Source organism: Rutidosis leptorrhynchoides, chromosome 8 (genome assembly GCF_046630445.1).
Source record: "Rutidosis leptorrhynchoides isolate AG116_Rl617_1_P2 chromosome 8, CSIRO_AGI_Rlap_v1, whole genome shotgun sequence".
NCBI classification, from domain to species: domain Eukaryota; kingdom Viridiplantae; phylum Streptophyta; class Magnoliopsida; order Asterales; family Asteraceae; genus Rutidosis; species Rutidosis leptorrhynchoides.
The window spans coordinates 4,711,783-4,735,657 of NC_092340.1; the positions used below are offsets into that span (position 1 = coordinate 4,711,783).

General features: G+C 33.1%; 1 protein-coding gene and 1 long non-coding RNA gene across 5 annotated transcripts; both read right to left on the reverse strand.

The window, feature by feature from the left end:
• Positions 1-1,031: 1,031 nt before the first annotated feature.
• Positions 1,032-4,987, reverse strand: LOC139861547 (uncharacterized). 2 transcript variants are annotated; one of them, XM_071849980.1, is made up of 4 exons: positions 4,701-4,987; positions 3,640-3,859; positions 2,312-3,549; positions 1,032-2,207 (listed from the first exon to the last, which is right to left on the reverse strand). In XM_071849980.1, the coding sequence occupies exons 2-4, from the start codon at positions 3,811-3,813 to the stop codon at positions 1,352-1,354; spliced, it is 2,268 nt and encodes a 755-aa protein (XP_071706081.1). In that variant the 5' UTR covers positions 3,814-3,859; positions 4,701-4,987; the 3' UTR covers positions 1,032-1,351. The 2 variants fall into 2 exon arrangements, with proteins under 2 accessions (XP_071706081.1, XP_071706080.1); XM_071849979.1 differs by having other exon boundaries at positions 3,640-3,866.
• Positions 4,988-7,534: 2,547 nt separating this feature from the next.
• LOC139861277 (uncharacterized) lies at positions 7,535-13,574 on the reverse strand. Of its 3 annotated transcripts, XR_011763703.1 has the most exons (4): positions 13,452-13,574; positions 9,871-12,865; positions 9,246-9,374; positions 7,535-8,344 (listed from the first exon to the last, which is right to left on the reverse strand). It is a non-coding gene; the product is annotated as an uncharacterized lncRNA (long non-coding RNA). The 3 variants fall into 3 exon arrangements; XR_011763701.1 differs by lacking the exon at positions 9,246-9,374; XR_011763702.1 differs by lacking the exon at positions 7,535-8,344 and having other exon boundaries at positions 8,399-9,374.
• Positions 13,575-23,875: the final 10,301 nt, after the last annotated feature.

Genomic DNA, 23,875 nt, shown 5'->3' on the forward strand with positions numbered 1-23,875 from the left:
TTCCACAAGCTACTAGAAGTAGCTTATTTTTTAAGAGCTTATGATTTCCATAAGTTCTACTTTTTATGTCTACCAAACAAAGCTTATGACTTGAAGTTTATTAAAAATATAAACTCAAGCTCCAATAAACTCCCATAAGCTTTAATAAGTTTGTGTGCCAAACACACCCGAATTAGAAGCATCAATATAAAAAAGCAATAGTTGGTTGTGGCTGGCCATGTGTAATAAACTACAGTAATAATCTCCTAATTGTGTTTCTCGTTTTCTTAGGGATTCCCATGCACTATGGGACATGTGCTTTGTATGTGCTACTATTTACTTGGCGACTAGTTTTCGGACCATTACATAAACGAAAGAATGAAAGTGCAAAATTTGAAATTGGCGAGATTAAAAGATTTGCTAATCAGTCGGTCAATATATATATACTCGTGTCCAATTTCGGCCATAGGCTTGATCTGAAGAGTAAGTTGTTATTTCCCGTTGCTCAAAATGTTGTATATATAATTGAATAATAATCTAACTCTGTCCTTGGTCTAAAAACTAGCAACTTATCACAATATGTAGTTGTCCTGATTTCTTACAAAACTGTAATCAGTATAGTGGGTGAATTACTTTATAACGTAGAGACTAGAGATTCAGAATATAATAAATTCATGAACACATGGTAATATTTAAGTCATGACTATAAACTAGCCACTGTGACACACACACACACACACACACACACCCCTTCGGCTTTCAGGCCATATCCAGTCTCTATGGGTTAAGGGCATTTGCTTGTATATTATGGCTTGATGTTATTGATCAGGATATATATAAATCTGTTTAAGTCTCTATTTTGTTTTGTTTGCAATTATACCACGTTCTTTGTTGTGGGCTCAAAGGTTGATTCTTCATTGTCTCACAATGAAAATGTTATATAGGGATGTAAACTTATGCGATGATTGTTATTATTTATAAAAAGTACCATATGAAAGAAACAAAGTTTATTTATTTTTATTATATACTTAATACAAGAACAAAACAACAGCAAACCAAAAGGATAATTGCTCCCAGATTGCACTTCCAAAATTGGGCAACTACTAATTCATTCATTCTCTTCTTTTAAAAAGAGAGGTGTTTGGCCAAGGAGAGAACCATTGCATCAATCAAAATGGTGTTTGACCTTACCAAGATATAGGACACTGAACATAACAAAAACATATGTCCTAAATGCCCCCCATTATATATGACCAAAACTATCAAGGTGTCGTCTTCTACCTTATGCAACTACTTTCCACTCCAGCAGGTTATACGAAAGAAACTAAATATGGAAGGTAAACGATTTTACATAGCATAGCATTTTCTCCTACTAACTTTTATTCTCAGAAATAACAACTGGTGTTTGGTGGTGGTTGTTACGAGTAGAGAAATTATTATTGAGATCACGGTGCTCTACTGGATACCTAAACCGCCTCACACCATTAGCATCATCATCAGTATGGCCCACCCGAAACACCTTTTTATAGTGTTTCCCGAAACCATCACTGTTATCTTTGTAAGTGTGACTAGTCATCTGTGCATACCTTGCAGCAGGACGTTGAGTGAACTGAAAACAATCATCAGACTCAGACTTCAATCTCTCAGGTGGGTCAAATCTTTGGTTCCGCTGACTTATTGTGGGTGGCGATTGCCTCTTGTCTCTAAATCGGTCATTAGAACATTTAGAGGAACGTTCTGAAGATGCATCACCTCTTGTAATAGGTTCTACCTCACCTGTAGTAGAATTACTCGAATCCAAATTCTTGCGCTTCTGAAAATTCCAAGCTATGGGAGGAGACCCTGACCGGGATCGGGTACTGGGTCGATTCGAATTGGGGAAAAAACAAGGTTTTCTTTCTATATAACGCGTCTTGGGTTCCTGGTAACCTTGTGGATGAAATCCAGATGCGCCCCTGTAATGTTCACGGCTACGGTTTCTTGATGGTGGTCCTCTATTGCTACCATAATCGTTATTTCTTTCAGATGGTGACGACCGTCTGTTTTCTCTTCTGTATCTATCCTCCCTTGAATCATAATTTCTGGCCGCATTTTTAGGTCTCGGGTAATCATTACACCTCTTTAACTCCCAAACTCTCGTACAAGAATCATTGTCCCGTCCCATGTACTTCTCTACACCCAGACCCCTCCCAAATCGACAAGTGGAATAATCTCCAGTTGTACTAGACCTGCATAAAACATAAACATTAAAGTTTTTAAGAAACACTGAAAGCCGGTATAAAAAGTAAAAACATGTAGCCTCATATATGTTATAGTATATCTAAGAAATTACCTGCTTTGACGTTCACATGCACCATTCTTACACACATCCAAAGATGTTGATACGCCAACTGGCTTTGATTCATCGTGCCCATCTTTTCCTGATTCATCGATATGTGGTCTCTCATTTGTATCTGCTTGAGAACCGTGCTCAATGTCATTGCTAGGTCTAGTTTCCTTCACCAATAATGAACTTTGACTTTCTGGAGTTTGACCATTTCCACTACTAGCTTCAACTTTCTCTGACAATGGGTTATCAATAGTAGCAGAGTCATCTTTCGATATATTATCAAACTCGTAATATATGGTCTCCTTCCCTGACAAAGGTTTTTCAATTGGCTCTCTAAACTCACCATCTTCAAATGGAGAATCATAACCGATAGGATCTTCTGAAGTAACTTTATTATCAAAATTACTTGTGCACAAATTTGGAGAATGACACACACCTTGAATTACTTCTTCAGAAACAGGCTGCTGATGATCTAACTTTGACATTGTATCTAATTCAACTTTCACAGAAGTTTGTTCTCGCAAAACAGATGTGGTTGAAGTAGTCAACTCTTCACACTTGCCTGGATGAATCAGCGAGTCAACCACATCGGATTTACATACAGTTACAGAACTCTCACCATCCGATGTCTTACTAGTAACCGCCTTTGTGCACAACACCTCTTGTAAGCCACTCAAATCTTCTACTGAACACTTTTTAGAGTGAGGTTCGATCATTAAATCGTTACAAGGTTCCTCCCACTCATCCATCACAGTATTTAAGTCCCAATGTAGCCTTAACCCTTTTGAAGGTGCACTATCTTCTTCCTCCTTTTCTTTTACATCATCAAGACGATTCTGTGCATCACGAGTCATACTATCCTGAATTGCTGAACCATCTAAGTTAACATCACATGAATTAACTTCGGGTATTATCGTGTGTTCTTTTAGCAAAGAGAAATCTTCCACATGATCTGCTTTATCATGAATGAGGTTACTGCAAGCAGCAGCAGCAAGAAGTTCAATACCTGAAAAGTCATTCAGGTCAAACACCTCATTCTTTTTCGTTTTTAAAAGATTATTGTTCCTCAGTCGAGTTCTAGACTTTGTTTTCTGGCTCTTTGATAATGAGTTTGAACGACACCGATTACCAAATTCTTCATTATGAAGAGTCGGTGTCTGCGGTCCAGGAGACGATGGGGATTGAAGTATAGATCTTCTTTTCTTTGAAGAGGCGTCAACAACAACATTTTCAGCACCAAACTGTCAAAAAGACATATAAATAAGTTTAAATCCAAGCCAAACAAGAGAAATAGCAACGGTGAATACATAGTGAATATAAAGAACAAATACCTTCTTGGTTTCAAAAGAAGCTGGTTCCTGCATTCCATTACTGAATTCAAAATCTTCGGTCCTGGGGCGTCTAGCAATGTTCGTACGACCTTTTTTCCTAACGTTCCACTTCATGTCCATGTCAATAGAGTTCAAAAGTTCTAGGTCCACTCGGGTATGCAACAGTCGAGACATGTTTTATGCTATAAACTAAGCTTTGAAGATTGTAAAGCAGATCAACCTACAAACTGAATATTATTCGCATCAAAGGTGCAGTTATTCACGTAAGAACTAAAGGAACGATATGATAATGTTAGGCATGCATGTGAAACAAACTATTCGAGAATGAGAATCAAATTAATGACACAAATGAGAAAAAGCAGATCATCAGGGGAACTACAAGCCACAGGTATAAATCCACAAAAAAAAAAAAAAAAATTAAGAACTAAAGTTTATCCTTCAATGTATCATTGACCACATATATCTAATCTAACCTACTACAACCCAATACCACCTACTAAATCTGGTCCAGTGCTACTAATGCCCCCTATATCTACCATCTGCTGGTATTGAAGATTTTAGATTTAGGCGCACATAAGTTATCAAATGCACAAACCAACTATCTGCCAAAGAACTATGTCATTGGGGATTTTACAGATCGATTGAAAAAAGATCTAAACCCTAAATTACAGACGTTCAAGATTTAGACCATGTCTTAAAAGAATATGCATATATCATATAACTGTAACCTCAGTACGGATTTAAAGTTTTGCCCTAATCGAACATTTCGAGACAATAAAAGCAAATCAAAAACAAGAAGAACGCCCGCCTCATCATATGATAATAAGTGTAGATTTAAATGTGCAGCCACCTATCAACAATCAGTTTCCGTAGTAGATCTGGATATGAACCCTAAATTACAGTTCCACGTTGTCTCCATTTCTTAATTCATTAACGCCACATCTTCAGTACACAAATTATGTAAAACTAGAGACTAATTCACAGTTGAAGATTTGCTTCAGTTAGGTCACAGTAGCCGAAACGTTAATCACAAAAACAAAAAACTTCCGATTTTTCCGTACCTTTGTTTACTAGATTCAAATCAATCAATCAATCAATCACTGATAGCAACAACAAAAAGATGTGTTCTCTGACGATCCAAACAATCATATATAAACCTTCAGAAGTCTTCGTATTTCAATTTGCTTCAATCATACGCCAGAAATGAGGAAATGGTTGAAGGTTAGCTAGTTATAATCCAGTTATTGTAATTTAAATAATTTGTTAAATTTGTAAATCAGAAATGAAAGGAGATGAAAAATGGTTGATGAGGGAGAGTTAATGGTGGAAATCGTCTGAATGATTTTGATTTAACAGTAGAAAGAAGAAAGGGTAGTCAAACGTGTAGATTTTGGCAACTTGTTTGTTTATAGTTTGTGCGGCGATGATGGAGGGAAGTTTCATCGTGTGGCTCTGATTTTTGCCCTAACATCCAACGGTCAATTCATATCTTTCAATCAATCTATATACTTCTATTTCTATTCTATTTCTATATCTACACAAAAAACAAATACTCCGTATATACTAGTATTTTCTTTTGTTTTGTAAATTATAAACCACAACAATAAACCCTTTTATAGTTATTATTTTTATTTAATATTTTTATGCAATGTTATACCAAACCATTAGTTTTGCTACTCCAAATTTATTCGATTATTATAAAAGAAATTATTATATTTTAAATGGAATTTAAACTCTGATGTGATAAGATTATCTAATTTTAAGAAGCGACTAAAATATTTAATTGTCGACACTTGAGCTATTTAATGGAGAATATATCTAATTTCCAACATATATACATTTTTACAGGGGCGCCTTAGGATATGTGCAAAGTGTACGGTTACACATGTCCGAAATTATAAGAGACCCAAATATTTGTAAATCCTTTATAATTATTAATTATATACTATTAATCCAAAAATTAGTGTTGGACCGAATTAGTGTTGATTCACAAATCTGATTAGATAGTTTTAGCCAGAGGCGGAGTTTAAGGTAATCCAAAGGGGTATCCGCTTCACCTGAATTTAACGAGAAAAAAATTTACATTAATTTTTTTTTTACTAAAAAATAAATTTTTTATTAGTATTTACTCCAGCTCGAAATGAAAAATTTATCAAATTTTCGCATCCGCCCCATCTGTCTTTGAGTTCAAGTTCCGTCACTAATTTTAGCTCAAATAATAATTAATGTTTAAGAAAATGATTAACGGTTAACGGCCCAGTTTTATGCCAGCACATGGCCCTCAGAAGCAATGACATTTTATATGTATAAATATTTTAATATAAATCAATAGACTTTTATATTTATATCTATCTAATTTAAGGTTAATGTGTTACAATATTTATATCAAGGTTTAAGTTTAATTTGTGACGTTTTAGTTTGAATATATTTAAGACAAAATTTCATTCCTCGTCCCTGAACTTTACATCAAATTTGCCTCCTCGTCCTTTTTCTTTTTTTTGTGCATCCCTCGTCCCTAATGTATCACAATTCTACATCCCTCGTCCTTTTTAGGGACGGGGGATGTAGAATTGACAGAAAGATAAAGGACGAGGAGTCAAGAAAAAGGACGAGGGATGTAGAATTGTGATACATTAGGGACGAGGGATGCACAAAAAAAAGAAAAAGGACGAAGAGTCAAATTTGATGTGAAGTTCAGAGACGAGGAATGAAATATTGTCTATATTTAATTAATATGGGGGATGGGGGATGGGGGATAAGAAAGAAAAAAAAAATGGAGAATGTGGAGTCTGCGCATGATAAGGAATGTGTGGGAGATAATACTAGCTTGGAAGGGATCAGATCGGCATTTTGCCCTTGGCCACATGCAACCTATCCTACTTAACATGCACATTATTCATTGTTCCATTATCATGTCATTATCATCATCATTATTTTTAATATAACCAAATTTAGTGCTCTGAGGTCAGAAGTTCGACTCCCGTAAAAGATGCAATATTTACCCTTGAATTCCATTCAAGAGTGTCTTTCGCACACGCGGGCAGTGGGAGAGGGGGTTTTACCGGCCATGCCCTCGGATTAGCTCGGGTTTCCTCCTGAGCAGCAGTTGGGGGCGGGTTATGCAACTGTGGTAGATGAGCGTGTGGGTGGTTAGGTCCCCTATGAGTGATCTCGTACTGTTTTTCATAAAACATCAGTGGGCTCCAAATATTTTCGATAAGAAAAGGCCATCATCTCGGCATTTTCCACATTAGTTTGGCGTTAATCCTGCCTGTTTGTCTCCGACTCTTCTCCTAATGTCACCAACAAATCGTAATTTTTCTATGATTTTTGTTTCCGTTACCATATTGATTTAAAATCGAATTTGCGAGCTCATTTAACTTAGGAAGAGTGACGCCAGTCATTAACTTTTTCCCTCAAGTTTCACAAGAATGCAAAATAACACTTAAAACCTTCACCATCACTCATAATACATTAATGATAACTAAACTAGACAATATCATTCTTTTTAGATTTCTTTTTTAAATTTAACGATGAATTCGTTTATTGATTAATTGAAGAATAAAGATTACAGGTTTGGGTTTTATATACTCTTTTGATACTCCTAATTAGAAACATATAAGGAGTCTTAATAATTGCCCAATACTAGTACAAGCCCAATTAACAAAAAAATAATTAACAAATAAGTCGGTGAATACTAATATTTCAACACTCCTTTTCAAATAGAAATGTAAAGGTCTCGAACACCTAACTTGCCTCGTAGAAACTGAAAAACTGACTGCTCCAAATGCTTTTGTAAATATATAGATTGTCTTTACGTATTTTACATGGCCCAATCTCACCACTGTTAACTCGTTCCCTAACAAAATAACAATCTATCTCAACATGCTCTATCTCAACATGCTTTGTCTGTTCATGATAAAATGGATTTGCATCTACGTGTTTTGTAGCCTCATTATCACACACTAGTGGTGTTGCAGCTACTTGCTTTGCATAAATCTTCTAATAACCATCGTAACCATAAAACCTCACACATGGTGGTAGGCGTAGCACGATACTCGGCTTAAGTTGACGAATGAGATACTATGCTTTGTTTCTTTGTTCTCCGGGAAACTGGCGGTCCTCCAAGACTAATGTAATACCACTATACCAGTATTAATCTCTTGACTGTTGGGCAACTAAACTAATAAGCATCGCAATAGGCTGGTGAGATTTTCCACCGAAGAGAAGAAAAACCCCTAACTTGGAGTAGTCTTCAAGTATCGAAGAACTCAGAAATCCGCATTCAAGTGATTTTGTCGAGAAAAACTTAAAAACTAGCTCAGTTGATTAACATAATAAGCAATAACAGGTCGTGTAACTGTTAGATAAAGCAAGCAACCTACCGGTCTTCGATATTGTTCACATCAACTTCTTTTCTAGTATCATCTTTCGTTAATCGGAGGTTTTATTCCATTGGAAATTTACACGGACGATCCCACGTACACAACAATCTTCCAGATATCTAATGTATATTTTCTTCGACTGATAACGAACCCTTCTTCTGAACGAGCCAATTTAATGTCGAGAAAGTACTTTAATGGCCCCACTTATAGAATGTTGAAGTGTCTTTGCAAATAAGACTTGACCTTTTCTGTAGTCTCACTGTTGTTTCGCATCAATAACACATCGTCTACATATATTAATGCAATTACATGTGTAATACCTAGTCCAAAAACAAACATGGAGTGATATGCCTTCGATTGTTCAAATTAGAAGGTAGTCAACGATTATGTGAAATTTTGATGCATGTTTTAATTCGTAAATGGATTTATGCAACTTACATGCCTTATTCTTATTAGAGAGTACTTTTAAAATAACTTGACAGATTGAAGCGTGTTAACCTTCACATTTTCAAGTTGTCCTAAATTAATTATTTGAATTCTATAAGTATAAAAAATTGAAGCAGATTAAGTAACTTTATATGTTAATCAACCCTATTTTAATTTTTTGGTATTATTTAGTTTTTATCAAATTAGTTGTCCGTTTATATAAATAGATTTTTACACTTTGTCATAGCAATGGGTCGATAAAATATTCTAATGAAAAACATATAATGAAACTATTTTTCGTAGCAATGCGCAAAACCAACCTGACAAACAAGACCCCAAATTTCAAAAATGGGTCCATTAGGTTACTTAAAAACCCAAATAGGTCCAATCACATAATATAAAAAATTAGTTAAATACTCAAAGGTCCAATCACATAATAGAAAAGTACTTGAAGACCTAAATGGGTTTACTTCAAAAGATTCTATTTCGACGCGTGTTTCAACACAGGGTTTCTACGCAAGTTCGTCGAGCGTTTTTGACGCACGTATCGATGCCCGGTTTAGATGCGCGTTTTTCGACGCGCCATTTTCGGGGCGCATTTTCGAGGCGCGGTTTTCAACGTGCGGTTTCGACGCCCGGTTTCGACTCACTCGTTCATTGTCAAAAGGCATGTACTTGGGGAATATAAAAACAAAGGGAATAATAAAAAAGGTGGGTCTTGAGCAAATTATTATACTTGCATCGCTTTGATTCCACACCCACCACCCCCGGTCTTCGATATAAATTTAAAGGTACCTTTTTATAGTTTAGTCCAGACCCTCTTTCCATTTCCAATTCTCTTCAAGTATTTCTTTCAGTTTTATTCTTCCTGAATTTGCTTGCCCAAATCATCCCGGATAAATGTGTCAATAAAAATTAATCACTCTGTAAAGATTCGTTAAATCCCATGTGATAGAAGATCAAGGAATTTAGTGTCATCAATAATCATTTTAGTTATTTGCGATTTACTTAAGGTCATTTTAGTTCAAGCTAACTCTATAGTGTCTCGTCAAAAATACCGAAAAAGCATTTCTTTTCGACAAAATATTGAAGGGTTGCACCATTATTTTCATACATAACATACAGAAATATACTACTCCGTAACTAATATTCTCTACTCTGGAAAATTTGTCAAGATACATACAAAGTGTGATTCTTGTCCTATCTCAATATAGATTTTGTGATCCTAATGCTCCATATAGGGTCGAAATAATTTATTGAAAAAGTGAGACACGATTCAAGAACGATTCAGGGTTATTAACATCAAACCTGATTACACTATGAGTAACATAAGTCTTCATTTAAAAATAATAACTAGCATCTTTACCATTGCTTTATTAAATGATGACAAATAACAAGAAGTTAAGAGTAGAATAAAGACCTGATTATAATTAAGGAGGGTGATGAACAAGATTTAGCAAAATTTTCGACTTCGTCGGCTGGATTACTAGTCAACGGGCACTTCTTTGTCCCTTGAGGTTGATCAAAAGGAAATTGTCCACTGTTTGGACATGTTTCTTCACCGACTTTCAATTCATTTTCATCATTGAAAAACAAGGAGCTTAAAAGTTTGAGGCAACCAAGAATTTTGTAGTGCAAAAATATAAGAGCAAGATAAGTGTGATGAATTCAACTATATATGAAGAAATCAAGAAAATACCGAACACAATTGTTGCACCATGTCATGTTATACAACAAACTGGTCAATCTTGTTGTAAATGACATGTTATCTTTTATCCGTGGAATGATTCTGAACTTCGATCTCACATGTAATAATTGTCTTATCATGTGCCCTTAGGGCACACATTAAATAATATCTTAATCTTATATGTAATAATTCTTTTATCATATGCCCTATGACACTATTCCACATTTAACCTAATGGTTTCCCACTTAAATTCTTTATAAATTGGTCAAGCTAGGTTCGATCATATCTCTATTCTATATATCTTTTAAGTGCTTTTTAATCATTACATATACGTATGTATATTATTATCTTATTTATTTATAAGAAAATTATTATTATTTATACTATTAAAAAAACATTTTGTATTACTTTGATGTAATTATTGTCTTGAGTTTAAAACCTTACATTGTTCTATATAAAAACCATGTATTGGTACAAATGACATCCGTCCGGGTCATCTCTACTAATGAAATACTCAATGTTTAAGTTATCGAACAGAATATATTCCCGCAGCAACGAGTGGGCCATTTTCTCCACTAGTTGAAAACAGAAGGGGTAGCTAGGTAACAAAATTCGCGGTGGCGTAGTAGGTATGAGATGAAAAAAATGGAAAAATCTCGCTTTTATAGTCCGGTTAAAATTGATTGTCGAACATGATCCGAATACTTAATGCATGGATCATATATCATGTCAATTTTTATATGAAAATCTATTCATCTTACCTTCCCACCGATTGATTGTTGAGCCCTTGCCAATTTTACAAGTTGCTGCAGAAAAATCAATACTATTTGTAACCCCCATATTTTTTCCATTTTTTTTTAATAAAACAAACACTTCTCAACTGATTTCGGGTATCACAAAATCAGATATAATCTCTTAGGCCATGACCATTGGTAAGTAGACTCTTCCACCTTTCTATAGACAGTTTATCTGTCGAAAACGGAGTTACGGTTTGAAAGTAATGACCTTACGAAAACAGCCTCCCAAAACAAGATACTGCAACTTCTGTGCTGACCTGCTGCTGCTAACGGCACAGGATCATCAACAACGTCTCATATTTATGGTCGTTTAAAACCACATTAGACTCGACAAACCCATACATAACCTCTACCATTTTGAAGCTCGTCGGGTCTACTTTCTATCCCATTTATCAGTTTTCACGAAAACCTAATCATTTTCAACTTACGAGTCCGCAAAGTAGGCCCGAGGGTCATTTTTGACACTTCACTAAAATAGTAAAATTTTCCATTGACAACTCAAATTCCTAACCACAAGTCCTCGGCATGCCAAGTTCATGTTACAAGTCCAAAATGACATTTTAGATGTGTTAGCGGCTTCTATTTCTTAAAATCACGCATATGGGTCAAAATGGGCACGTATGACTCAATTAGGTCATAATCTCCTACCTTAATCAAAACAAGCCCACAACTTATTGTCAATACAATATATCCTTCAAATTTACTTAGAGTTACATAAGGGACGTGTCGAAATTATCAAATGCCCAAATTGACACCAAAGGAACCAAACGGACCAAAGGGGTGAAAGTGGACAATAATCACATATTTAATATAAAACTTCCGGATGACTATCATTTCATTTCCAAAATCAATTCCTAATCATATAACACAATTAAATCATCAATTTGACTCATCGTTACATTATTTATAACAAGATGGATCAAGATTGCTCGAATGCCATTATAAACCCTTTTTAACACTTTTACATTTTTTGATTCCATCAAACGGGTGAATGGCCCATATAGACTCATTTACTCTTGACAATCATTAATCATTTCACTAATTTAAATGACATCTTATGTTTTACCAAAACGTGGGCGATTTACAACAAATCAATTCGGTAATTTGAAAGAAAATAATTGCATACCTACTTAGCAAGTGTAAATCCACATTTAGCCCATCAAATTATTCCTTTCCTTCCATGTTAAGCTCAACCTTAACATCCATAATGCATCATATCATAAAGTAAAGAACTAAAGGAGTAAGCATAGAGCTTAGTGAAAAATATGGAAAGTTAAACAAGCAACATCCCATTATCATTTGCATTTAAAATCAAGATACCCATAGAGATCTAACAATCCAAACTCAGCAAGAATTAATATTAATAGATCATCACTATCACCAAATAATCATAATTAATTACTAACCATTTATAACGGATCCGTTTCATCATCAACATACTTGTTTAGCCTCGTGCTAAAAGTCTAAAACAATGTCATACTCAATTACATTAGCTAATGTAATTGATCTCTCTCTTTAACAATGGTTTAGCCTCGGCTAAAACAATCCTATCATCAATCATGAAGGTTTAGCCTCGGCATTTACAACCATTAGATAACTAGCCTCGGCTAGGAACAACAATATAAGTGATAGACCCCGGGCTATCACAATCCTTTCATCATAACAAATGACTAGCCTCACGCTAGCACCACCATTTCATTAACAACATCAAGTATATAGTAAGTTGGGTACTTTAATATTGCACACAAATAAAATATGCAAAATAAATAATATGGTGAGTTATAACATCATAACATAACTATACATGATTATATGAAATCTCTTGCACGGATGCAATCCGAAATCATATAATCATATAACCCCTATTTAACCCCATAAAACTCACCTCAAACGTTTATAATGCAATTGTACTCTTTCCACGTTCCAAGCACCTAACAATTGGCAGAAATAACATATAAAGATGTATTAAAGCTTTAGAATTAGTCATCTTTTTCATTTGAATAGTCTGACTTTAAAAGTCAAACAGTCTCCCTAACTCAAACATTCTCCATAACTAGCTAAATTTTCCAATACTTATATCATCAAAACTTTTATTCAAGTATCTCTGTTACACCTAACTAATCCACTTTTATCTCATAATGAATGAGCTTCTTTCATTTTACCATAATCAACATGTTCATAATTTATATTAATCACATTACCAAAAACCAGTTTCATCATTTTCATTCAACCTTCAGTTAAAACATTCAATTATTTCGTTTCCATATAAATTATATCATCATCATCAAAAACTTATGTATTAAGTGGATTACTTCTTCCTAGTTCACTTAATTAATCATCAAAATCCTTACTTTCATATCAAACTATCCAATTAACTCACTTTCTTAATCAATAATTGGTAATAATACATCATTTGTACATCAGATTAACTCCCTTTTACTAAAAATCTAAAACTTGGGGTTTATAAAACCCTAATCATAATCTTCAATTTCATAGATTAAGGGTATAATCTCATACCTTGCAACATAAATTCGACTTTTAGAGACTAAATTTGATAAGTCTCATGATCAATTTGGGTTCCCCCTGCTTTCCTTTTTGTTCCTTCGATTTCTTCTCTTTTCAAGAAGTTCCTGGAATATTTTGGTATGTGTATATCACGTCTATATGTATGTTTTTGTTGTAAATTTAGTAGTTAAATATGGATGGTAATTAGTCAAATATGGATAGTAAAATTTGTACTATATATATGTGCATAATGTAAGTTATAAAAACATATATATATATTAAATACATCACACCTCTCTTCAACCTCTTTCTCTCCTATATCTTCTACAACACATCTATCTTTTATTGGTTCTTTCAATTTAAATATATTGAACCAGGCCACTAAAGGTAGTTATAAGCCTACTGAAATATAACACGTTATCAGCACGAAGTGCTCCGTATAATCAAAGTTTATCTAAGCAAGCACACGTCACTAATCAATGTAAGAAATTATCTAACTTTTATTAACTTCACTAACATTTATATTTATGTTATTTAAGTTATATATGGTCGGTTATACCGCCTGAATTATATTTCTGTAATCTAACTTTTATTAACTTCACTAACATTTATATTTATATTATTTAAGTTATATATGGTCGGTTATACCGCATGAATTATATTTCTGTAATCTAACTTTCATTAACTTCACTAACATTTATATTTATGTTATTTAAGTTATATATGGTCGGTTATACCGCCTGAATTATATTTTCTGTAATCTAACTCTTATTAACTTCACTAACATTTATATTTATGTTAATAAGACCTCATGATTGCACGCAACACGTCATTTGACAACACGGTACTTTATGTACGCAACACGTCATTTGACAACACGGTACCATGGGTCGAGATTAATTCCGATCAATACGAATACGATGGGGTCTTTATATGTTATCTAACATTTATGATTACTTATGCAATTAATCATTATTTATTTCATGCATACTAATGTTTATTCTTAAAAGTAAATCTTAAAAGTTAAAATAAGAAAAAGTAGTTTGTATTTTTATTAAAAGTAAATCTTAAAAGTTAAAATAAGAAAAAGTAGTTTGTATTTTTATTAAAAGTAAATCTTAAAAGTTAAAATAAGAAAAAGTAGTTTGTATTTTTATTAAAAGTAAATCTTAAAAGTTAAAATAAGAAAAGTAGTTTGTATTTTTATTAAAAGTAAATCTTAAAAGTTAAAATAAGAAAAAGTAGTTTGTATTTTTATTAAAAGTAAATCTTAAAAGTTAAAATAAGAAAAAAAAATCTTGTCCTTTATATTACTCATACGCGTTTTGATATAGTGACTTTATTCGTTAACGTCAACTAACGACGTTACAACGGTCATATATACATAACGGTTGTTAACGTCAACTGACGACGTTACAACAACTATATTTTTCAAATATAAAATAAACATCTCCGTTTTCACATTTTCACAAATCAATCTTCATTTTTCAGATTACTACTCTCAAAAAGTTTTTGTAAAAATGATTCACACAAGGATGATTTTTTCTATTGTATTGGTCATATTAACTATCATCATTGTTGCTAATATACCACCGGGTGAACCTATATTCTATCCTGCCCTTGTGGTTTTATTATTTGTAATCATACCATTATTCTGTTGTTTGCTACTTATGAATTTAAAATAATTCTAATTTCATTTTATTATTTGTCTATGAATAGAAGTTGATTATGATTATGATTTATGTTATTCATCTTTTTGATAATAGAAAATGTCGAATTTGAAAAGGCTTAAATTTACTCATTTAGAACAAGTGGGAACAACTACTTAACATGGGTTATGAATGTAGAAAAACATCTCGAATCAAACGGTATTTTAGAAACCCTGAATGAAAATAACAATTATTCCGAACAAGAGAAAGCAATAGTAAGTATTTTTCTTAGCAAACATATTGACGAGTCCTTAGAATCTACATATTATATGATCGAAAATCCAAGTGTATTATGGAAAATACTCAAAGATAGATACGATATTAATTATTAAAAAAAAAAATAATAATAATAACGGTGATCCATGAAAGAATAAAATTAAAGATATTAGTAGACGCTCTTATAAGAATTCCGGAGATTCTTATTAATGATCTGGTAACGTGGATCATCAGTCTAGTATTTCTTGAATACATGAACATCTTGTTTAGCTCTACAAATAAGTCCCAAAAGAAAAGAAAACGAGAGTGAATCTGTTGACAAATCTTGATTAAATTAACCCTGAGCTACCTTGAGACTTGAATGGTTTGAATTTTCTAAGATGCCTAGTTTTTTTTATGTATCACTCATAAATAAATGGTTTTAGACCATAACGCATATGTTTTATTAAGTGTTATCTTTTATGTACTTCAGATTATAACTTGTTTGCAGGTAATATAATTTGATTATCTTGCTGAAATATAACTCATTATTTGCTTATCTTATTTGAAGTTTTAGTATGAATCCTGCTGAAATACAACATCAATTAAATGGTAAAGACCTATGTATTGCAGATAGTAGTAACATACACACTATGATCAAATCTAAGAAATATTTCATTGATTTAAATCAAATGAAGGAATTATAAATACTATATCAGCTCTTGCAAACTTGATATAAGGAACGAAAAAGGCAAAATTTCATATTACCAAATGGTACGAATTTTTTGGTAAACAATGTCTTGTTTTTTCCCAAATCAAAGAGAAATTTGTTAAGTTTCTCTGATATATATCATAATGGATATGATTATCAGTCAATGATAATCGAAAATGAGAAATACCTATGTAGCACCGAAAAGCGCATATGATAAAAAGCGCATATGATGAAAAGCGCAGCGCATAGGATTAAAAGCGCATATGATGAAAAGCGCAGCGCATATGATTAAAAGCGCATATGATAAGAAGCGCATATGATGAAAAGCGCAGCGCATATAATTAAAAGCGCATATAATGAAAAGTGCATATGACGAAAAGCGCAGCACATATGATTAAAAGCGCATATGGTGAAAATGATATATGATGAAAAGCACATATGGTGATTAATGAAAATCACATATGGTGATTAATGAAAAGCACATATAGTGATTAATGAAAAGCACATATAGTGATTAACGAAAAACACATATGGTGATTAATGAAAAGCACATATGGCGATTAATGAAAAGCACATTGAGAAATAATCACCAATGTTTCTTGAAAAAATTCAAGGGTATATATATGGACCAATTCATCCATCATGTGGACCATTTTTCTAATAGACGCATCTAACGCATGGTCTCATGTTTGTGTGTTATCAAGCCGTAATATGGCATTTGCAAAGTTTCTTGCACAAATTATTAAATTAAGAACACATTATTCTGATTACACCATTAAAAGGATGAGACTTGATAATGCTGGTGAGTTAACATCTCAAGCTTTTAATGATTATTATATGTCTACAAGGATTGTTGTTGAACATCCAGTTGCTCATGTGCATACACAAAATTGGTTTAGCTGAATCAATAGATAAACGCTTACAGCTAATAACTAGACAATTAGAAATGAGTACAAAACTCTCAATATTTATATGGGGACATGTAAATTTACATGATGTGACATTAATTCGCATTAAATCAAGTGCAAGTTATAAATATTCTCCATTACCAACTTAATTTTGGTGGAGACCGAATATTTTTCATCTTAGAACATTTGGTTGTGCAGTGTATTTTTAATTGAATAATCACAACAAATGGTTCCTCAAAGAAGGATTGAAATATATGTTAGATATGAAACATCTTCAATCATAAGATATATTGAACCCATGACGGGTGATGTTTTTACAGCAAGTTTTGTCGATTGTCACTTTAATGAAACATTGTTTCCTGTATTAGGGGGAGAAATGAAATATAAATAAAATGATGTTTCATGGTGTGAACATCAATTAAGGAATATTGATCATCGCACAAAAGAATGCGAAAAGAAAGTTCAAATATAATGCATATGCAAGAACTTACAAATTAATTACTTTATGCATTTAAAGATACAAAAAAATAAGTGACTAAATCATATATACCAGCAGTAAATGCTTCAGCTAGAATTGAAATTACAAAAGCTGGCAATAATGTCACTTATGAGTCTTTGCTACGGCAGAAACGTGGGAGACCAATTGGTTCAAAAGATAAAAATGCTCGAAAAAGAAAATCAGCTGATAATGAGGTAAAAGAAAGTGTTCAACAAGAACCACAAATCAATACTCCTTCTGCAGAGGATATTGATAAATGTAAATACATAAATTGCAATAAATTATGCAATATTATGAAACTGAAATGAAATGAAAAATCTTGATGAGATATTTTCATATAATGTTACAATGACATCATGAATAAAGATGATGATCTGGAACCAAAATCTGTCATTGAATATCAAAATAGACGTGATTGAACTCAACGGAAAGGAGCAATACGAGCTGAATTAGAATCGCTCAATAAAAGAAAAGTTTTTGGATCAATCGTTATCACTTTTAAAGATGTGAAACAATGGGATACAAATGAATTTTTACCCGAAAAGAAATGTGCAAATGAAGTTACAAGGCAAAACTAGACTTGTAACTCAAGATTTCCCACAAAGACCAGAAATGAATTAGGAGAAAAACTTATCCTCTTATAATGAATATAATTACTTATTAGATACTTAATCAACCTGGTAGTTATTTAAATGCATCTCATGGATGTTGTTACTACTTATCTGTATGGATCACTTAATAATGATATATATATATATATGAATATACCTGAAGGGTTAAGGTATCATAAGCATCTAATGCAAAACCCAATGGAATATATTCCATTAAATCACAAAGATTTCTAAATGGGTTTATACAATCGAGACGTATGTGGTATAATCGATTAAATTACTACTTGATAAGAAAAAGGTATACATATAAACTTATTTGCACGTGTGTTTTATAAAAACAATGTTCGGATATGTGATCATAGCTGTTTATATCAATTATCTTAAATAAAGAAATCTATGAAGCCATTCAACTTCTAAAGAAAGATTTAAAAAAAAAAAAAAATCAAGTATTACGTTGATTTACATATTGAGCATATAACTAATGACTTACTTATACATCAAACAACTTATACCGAAAAGATTTTAAAATATTTTAATATGGACAAGACAAAAACCATTAAGTACTCATATGGTTGTTAGATCTTAATATTGATACTAATCCATTTCATCCTCTATAAGATCATGAAGATCTTCTTGGTTCAGAAGTTTCATATTTTAGTGCAATTGGGGCTCTTATGTATCTTACAAATTATACAAGATCTGACATTTCTTTTGCAGTTAATTTGTTGACAAGGTTCAGCTCAACCCCTACCAAAAGACATTGGAATGGGATCAAACAAATAGTTTGATACCTTCGGGGAACTACTGATTTATAATTATTTTATTCTAACAACTCGAAACAAGATTTGTTTGGTTATACAGATGCAGATTATTTATCTGATCTACATAAAGCTAAATCTCAAACTGGATATGTATTCCTAAATGGAGGCGCCGCAATATCATGACGTTCTCAAAACAAACACTTGTTGCAACATCATCAAATCATGCCGAAGTGATTGCATTACATGAAGCTACTCGGGAATGATTTTAGTTAAGATCAATGATACAAATCATTATTGATTCTTGTGGACTAGAACGCTATAAAAGTCCAACAACTATCTATGAAGATAATACAGCTTACATAGTACAAATGAAAGAAGAGTATCAAAAATGACAGAACAAAACATAAATGCTGACGAGGCGCTAAAGCTATAAACGGTCTTAACGGTCATAAGTTTGATGGAAAAGAATGGTATATTGGTAAGGCTCAGAAAAAGACTGAAAGGGAATAGGAATTTAAACAACAGTTTGAGCAAACCATGAAGGAGACTGTAGACAAATCACAAGGGTCAAACTTGTACATAAAAGATTTAGATGATACAGTTTCAGATGAAAACCTCAGATTCTTCTCATATACTCAAGATCTCGTAAAAGACAACCAGATTAAAATGAGATACGTTCAATCAACAACTCTGCTGATCTTTATACCAAAGCACTGTCAATCGCTGTTTTCAAAACATACGTTCACAATATTGGCATGAGGCAAGTTCAAAAGATATGACGACTCAGCGTTGTCTACTTGAGGGGGAGTCAACTCTATGCTGCACTCTTTTTTCCTTAGCTAAAGTTTTATCCCACTGGGTTTTCTTTAGCAAGGTTTTTAACGAGGCAGTATTAATTGCTCTTTAAAAAAAATTACCATCCAGGGGGAGTGTTGTAAATTTAGTAGTTAAATATGGATGGTAATTAGTCAAATATGGATAGTAAAATTTGTACTATATATATGTGCATAATGTAAGTTACAAAAACATACATATACATTAAATACATCACACCTCTCTTCAACCTCTTTCTCTCCTATATCTTCTACAACACATCTCTCTTTTATTGGTTCTTTCAATTTGAATATATTGAACCAGACCACTAAAGGTAGTTATAAGCCTACTGAAATATAACAGTTTTTAGTTTTTTATTTAATTAAATTTATTATTATTTACACTCTTCACCCTCTAGTTCCAAACACTTAAAACACATCACATAACTTATTTATTTAAACAAGTACTAATAACTTAAATAAAACATATACCTTACCTATATAAATACATACAACAACAACAACAACAACAACAACAACAAAAAAATTCAATTTCGTATGAGTAGGATTATGAGAAAGATAAGATGTAGACAATCATTCTCCTATCTAGAATAAACACAAGTCATTTCTTCACTCACGATGAAACACCCCACGAGTAGAGAAAGTCCTCTCTCAATGTTCTATGGATAAAGAAATTGTTTTCGAATAAACCTCCGGCCAATAAGTAGGTTAAAAAAAGTGAATCAAATTTCCATGAGCCTTAAACTTGTCTGAAGTTCAATATAGGCTATAAGCAGGGGCGATTCTAGCCCCTTTTAGGGGTGTCCTAGGATCCCATTAACTATAAAAACTTAGTGTAACATCGATGTAAAATTGGACAAAATTTGAAGTGACCCACTTGAGGACCCCACTATCTAATTCGTTTTGAAGCTCTAAATTCGACACTGCCTTTAAGCGATAGTCAAGTCGCTAATAAATCGACGTTTGTCATTAACTTGATTAATAGAGCCATTATATACATATATACGGAGTACATTCTTAAAATTAAAATATTTTTATAAAATTACATATTCTCACATTATTAAATTAGCTTAAAAGTTTTAAGGTGTTGCACTAATAGCATGCAAAACCAATCAAGGCATTTACAGCATAATCAATCAACCCAATCAATCCTGACGTTCTATAATCAAAATTATCCAACTTTACTTTAATCTCATCTCAGCTGTATAAAGAACGTTTTTGATAGACGATGCAGCATCAAGAGCTTCATTTTTTTCTCATTATCCTTCTTCCAAATTGGTAGGATCACCACCTTGAAATCATAAACTTCTATGGAATTACAGATTAATGATTCAGGTGTAAGAAGAACACCTGCACAAAGCTGACCTTGTAGAAAGCAATATAAAGCATAAATACGGCCAGCATCATAAACTTCTATATATACATAAATATCCCATAACGGCACGTTTGAAAATTATAAACCATTTAACACACGTCTCAAACTTTGATTAAAAAGTTTGATATGTCAAAATAATGTTAGCACTTTAAAATTTGAAATACATGAGCTAAAGGGTTGTTCAATTAATTGGCCATTATAAAGTGACAGAGGTGACCGGGTTGCTAAATATGGTGGCGACAGGAGCCATACGTTTAACTTTTTATTGCTGGAAAATTTATAAAGGATTCAGATAAAGATATGATCCTTGCAGTCTCACTGTAACACTGATACATTTCATAAATTAAATTGGTCCATAGAACAATAACATTACTTGCCTACACATTAATAACCATGTAACCTTTTTCACCTCCCATTATCTAATTCTACATTAATTTCTTGTACCCAAATTTGCTTTGTCTATTTATTGAGTATCCCTGTACGTGTTTTTTTTGTCCAATTGTTTTCATACATGACCTCACTTTTCCATGCATCCGTATAAGTCGATCATGTAGAAGAAGTCTATGTATAACTCAGCCTCGATCCAGGCTAACTTCAGTATTATGTTTAATAATGAGTTTTATCTTAAACTCGAAGTTAAGGCATTCACAAATATTGAGTTTTCATTGATTGTGCTTTTTTTTCCTTCGAAATATTACATTTCATTGAAGTTTTATAGGTGTGTGGTATTTATGGAGATGTTGAAAGTGTCAAAAGAATATTGAAAAAAGTTTTGTAGTACACATTGTAGCCAATGTTTTTTTTCCCATATTTAAGCCCCAAGAGGGAAATACTTGTTAGAAATTATGGACCCAACAAGATGGTGGTTTATACTAATCACCATACTCACGAACGACAAACAAATAATTAAAGTATAACGATAAATAAAAGCATAAAACGACACGGGATTTAACTGTTAGACATATTAGTTTGGCCCAAGTCTAATATGTGGGCTTGGTCCATTAGGGTTAAGTAGAAGATTAGGGTTACCTTGTAATCTATAAATACCGAGTTATAATAAACCCTAAAAAGTCTTAATGGACCCAGCCCACAATGCAATCGGGCTGGTCCAATACTAATACTCTAACACTCCCCCGCAGTCCGAGTGGTGAAATCGCGAAAGCTCGGACTGGAAGAAAAAACTCTAATATTGAAAGAAGAAAAAAAACACTAACAAATAAATAAACGTAAAGCTTCTTTTTTTTTTCTTTCTTATTTGCCGCATCAAATAATTGATATTCGTTTATAGAGTTGCAGATTTCTTGACGGCTTCTCCTTATCCGTAGCGTTTTTTTTTCTTTTCTTTTACGATGTGGCTTGCTTTGTCTAATGAGTGAGCAGGACTTGTGCATAGAACTTTTGTCAACGAAAACAGTCATCTTCAACGCTGCAAAAGAGAGTTTTTTTTTTTTTTTTTTTTTTTTTTTTTTTTTTGTATTCCTCATTTTTTTCGGAGTTTGGAACCTAGTCAAATTAGGCGGCTCAGTTTCACGCCGATATTATTGGGAAGATTGCTAAAATCAGAATTATTAATAGAAAAAGAAAATTGGGACAGAAAAAAGATGAAAAATAAAATGTTTAAATATGACGGCTACTATGTCTACGAAACGGTTAATTAGGGATTATTTTATTTTTTTAAGAAACATCAATATAAATTCAAGACTTTACGGATTGGAAAAAAAAAGTGAAAAACAGATGACTTTTCTTTGAAACCTCGTAAGAGATTTTGGCAACCAAATGTAAACGTAGGAAAGTTCGAAGATCTTTAGACGAGAGGTTTTGGAGTATACAAAAAAAACTAACTAAGAAAAAAAAACTAAGTAAGATAGGTTTTTGACGGTTATCAAACATGAATTAGAAAATATGGATCCCTCCAAATCACCACCGAGTAGTCGGTGACCAGAGGATAACAAACTTGAAGAGTAAGTGGTAGGTCGGAGGGTTGGTGAACCTAGTCTGATACCATGTAAGACAATGAAACCCGTCAGGATTATTGTGTTATTGATCAACTATTTATAACGATTACATAAAACTCTAATAGCCTAAGAAACCCTAATGGACCCAAGCCCACAATCGGACTTGGGCCTATATAAACTGTCTAACATTAACGTGGTTATATCTCAACTCCAAAATACGGAGAAGGATTTAGTCCACGGGCGCAAACCAGAGATTTTTCACTATTAATTTCGTGCACATATGTTAGAGTTATAATAGGGTGTTTAAATAGACAAAACTCAACAAGAAAACAACTTAACGAGCAAAAAAACACGATTCTGGAAGTTTCCTCCCGTCAGCACCATTTTCGCGACCGCAATGAATTTCTGGTGGTCGCGAGTTTTGTTTTCTCAGCAAATATGTGATTCTTGCGACCATAACTCTAAACTCGCGGTCACCAGTTTCACAGATTCAGCAAACCTTGTTTAATTCGAACTTCGCACTCCAACAATCTCCCACTCGAAGGAGATATTAAACAACCTTCGCCAACCCTTCACTATGTTTGAACAAACCCACAATAACTCTAGACTAGTCGATTACCAACTCCTTTTAATACCGCCGGATGAGACACCCGAATCACGCCGCACTTCACTCGTTAGCCTACGAGCAAGTGAAGTCTTTCGACACCAAAAATGTCGTTGAGTGATAATCCAATCTCATAGTTACTAGCTTGGGCCATCTCGGTTTCTATCGTCACCATCTTCTAACACGAAGATCATCTTCTTACACCAGAAGACCAATTGAAGTATGCCACTCTTCAATTATAGGATTCTTCATGAGACTACACCGCCTCACCGAT

Bases quoted from the DNA above. Each gene is read 5' to 3' on its own strand.
- LOC139861547 (XM_071849980.1), bottom strand. From the start codon at position 3,813: ATGTCTCGACTGTTGCATACCCGAGTGGACCTAGAACTTTTGAACTCT. The intron at 3,550-3,639 runs GTATTTGTTCTT...TCTTTTTGACAG, and splicing joins CTTCTTTTGAAACCAAGAAG to TTTGGTGCTGAAAATGTTGT. The intron at 2,208-2,311 runs GTAATTTCTTAG...TGTTTTATGCAG, and splicing joins GCATGTGAACGTCAAAGCAG to GTCTAGTACAACTGGAGATT.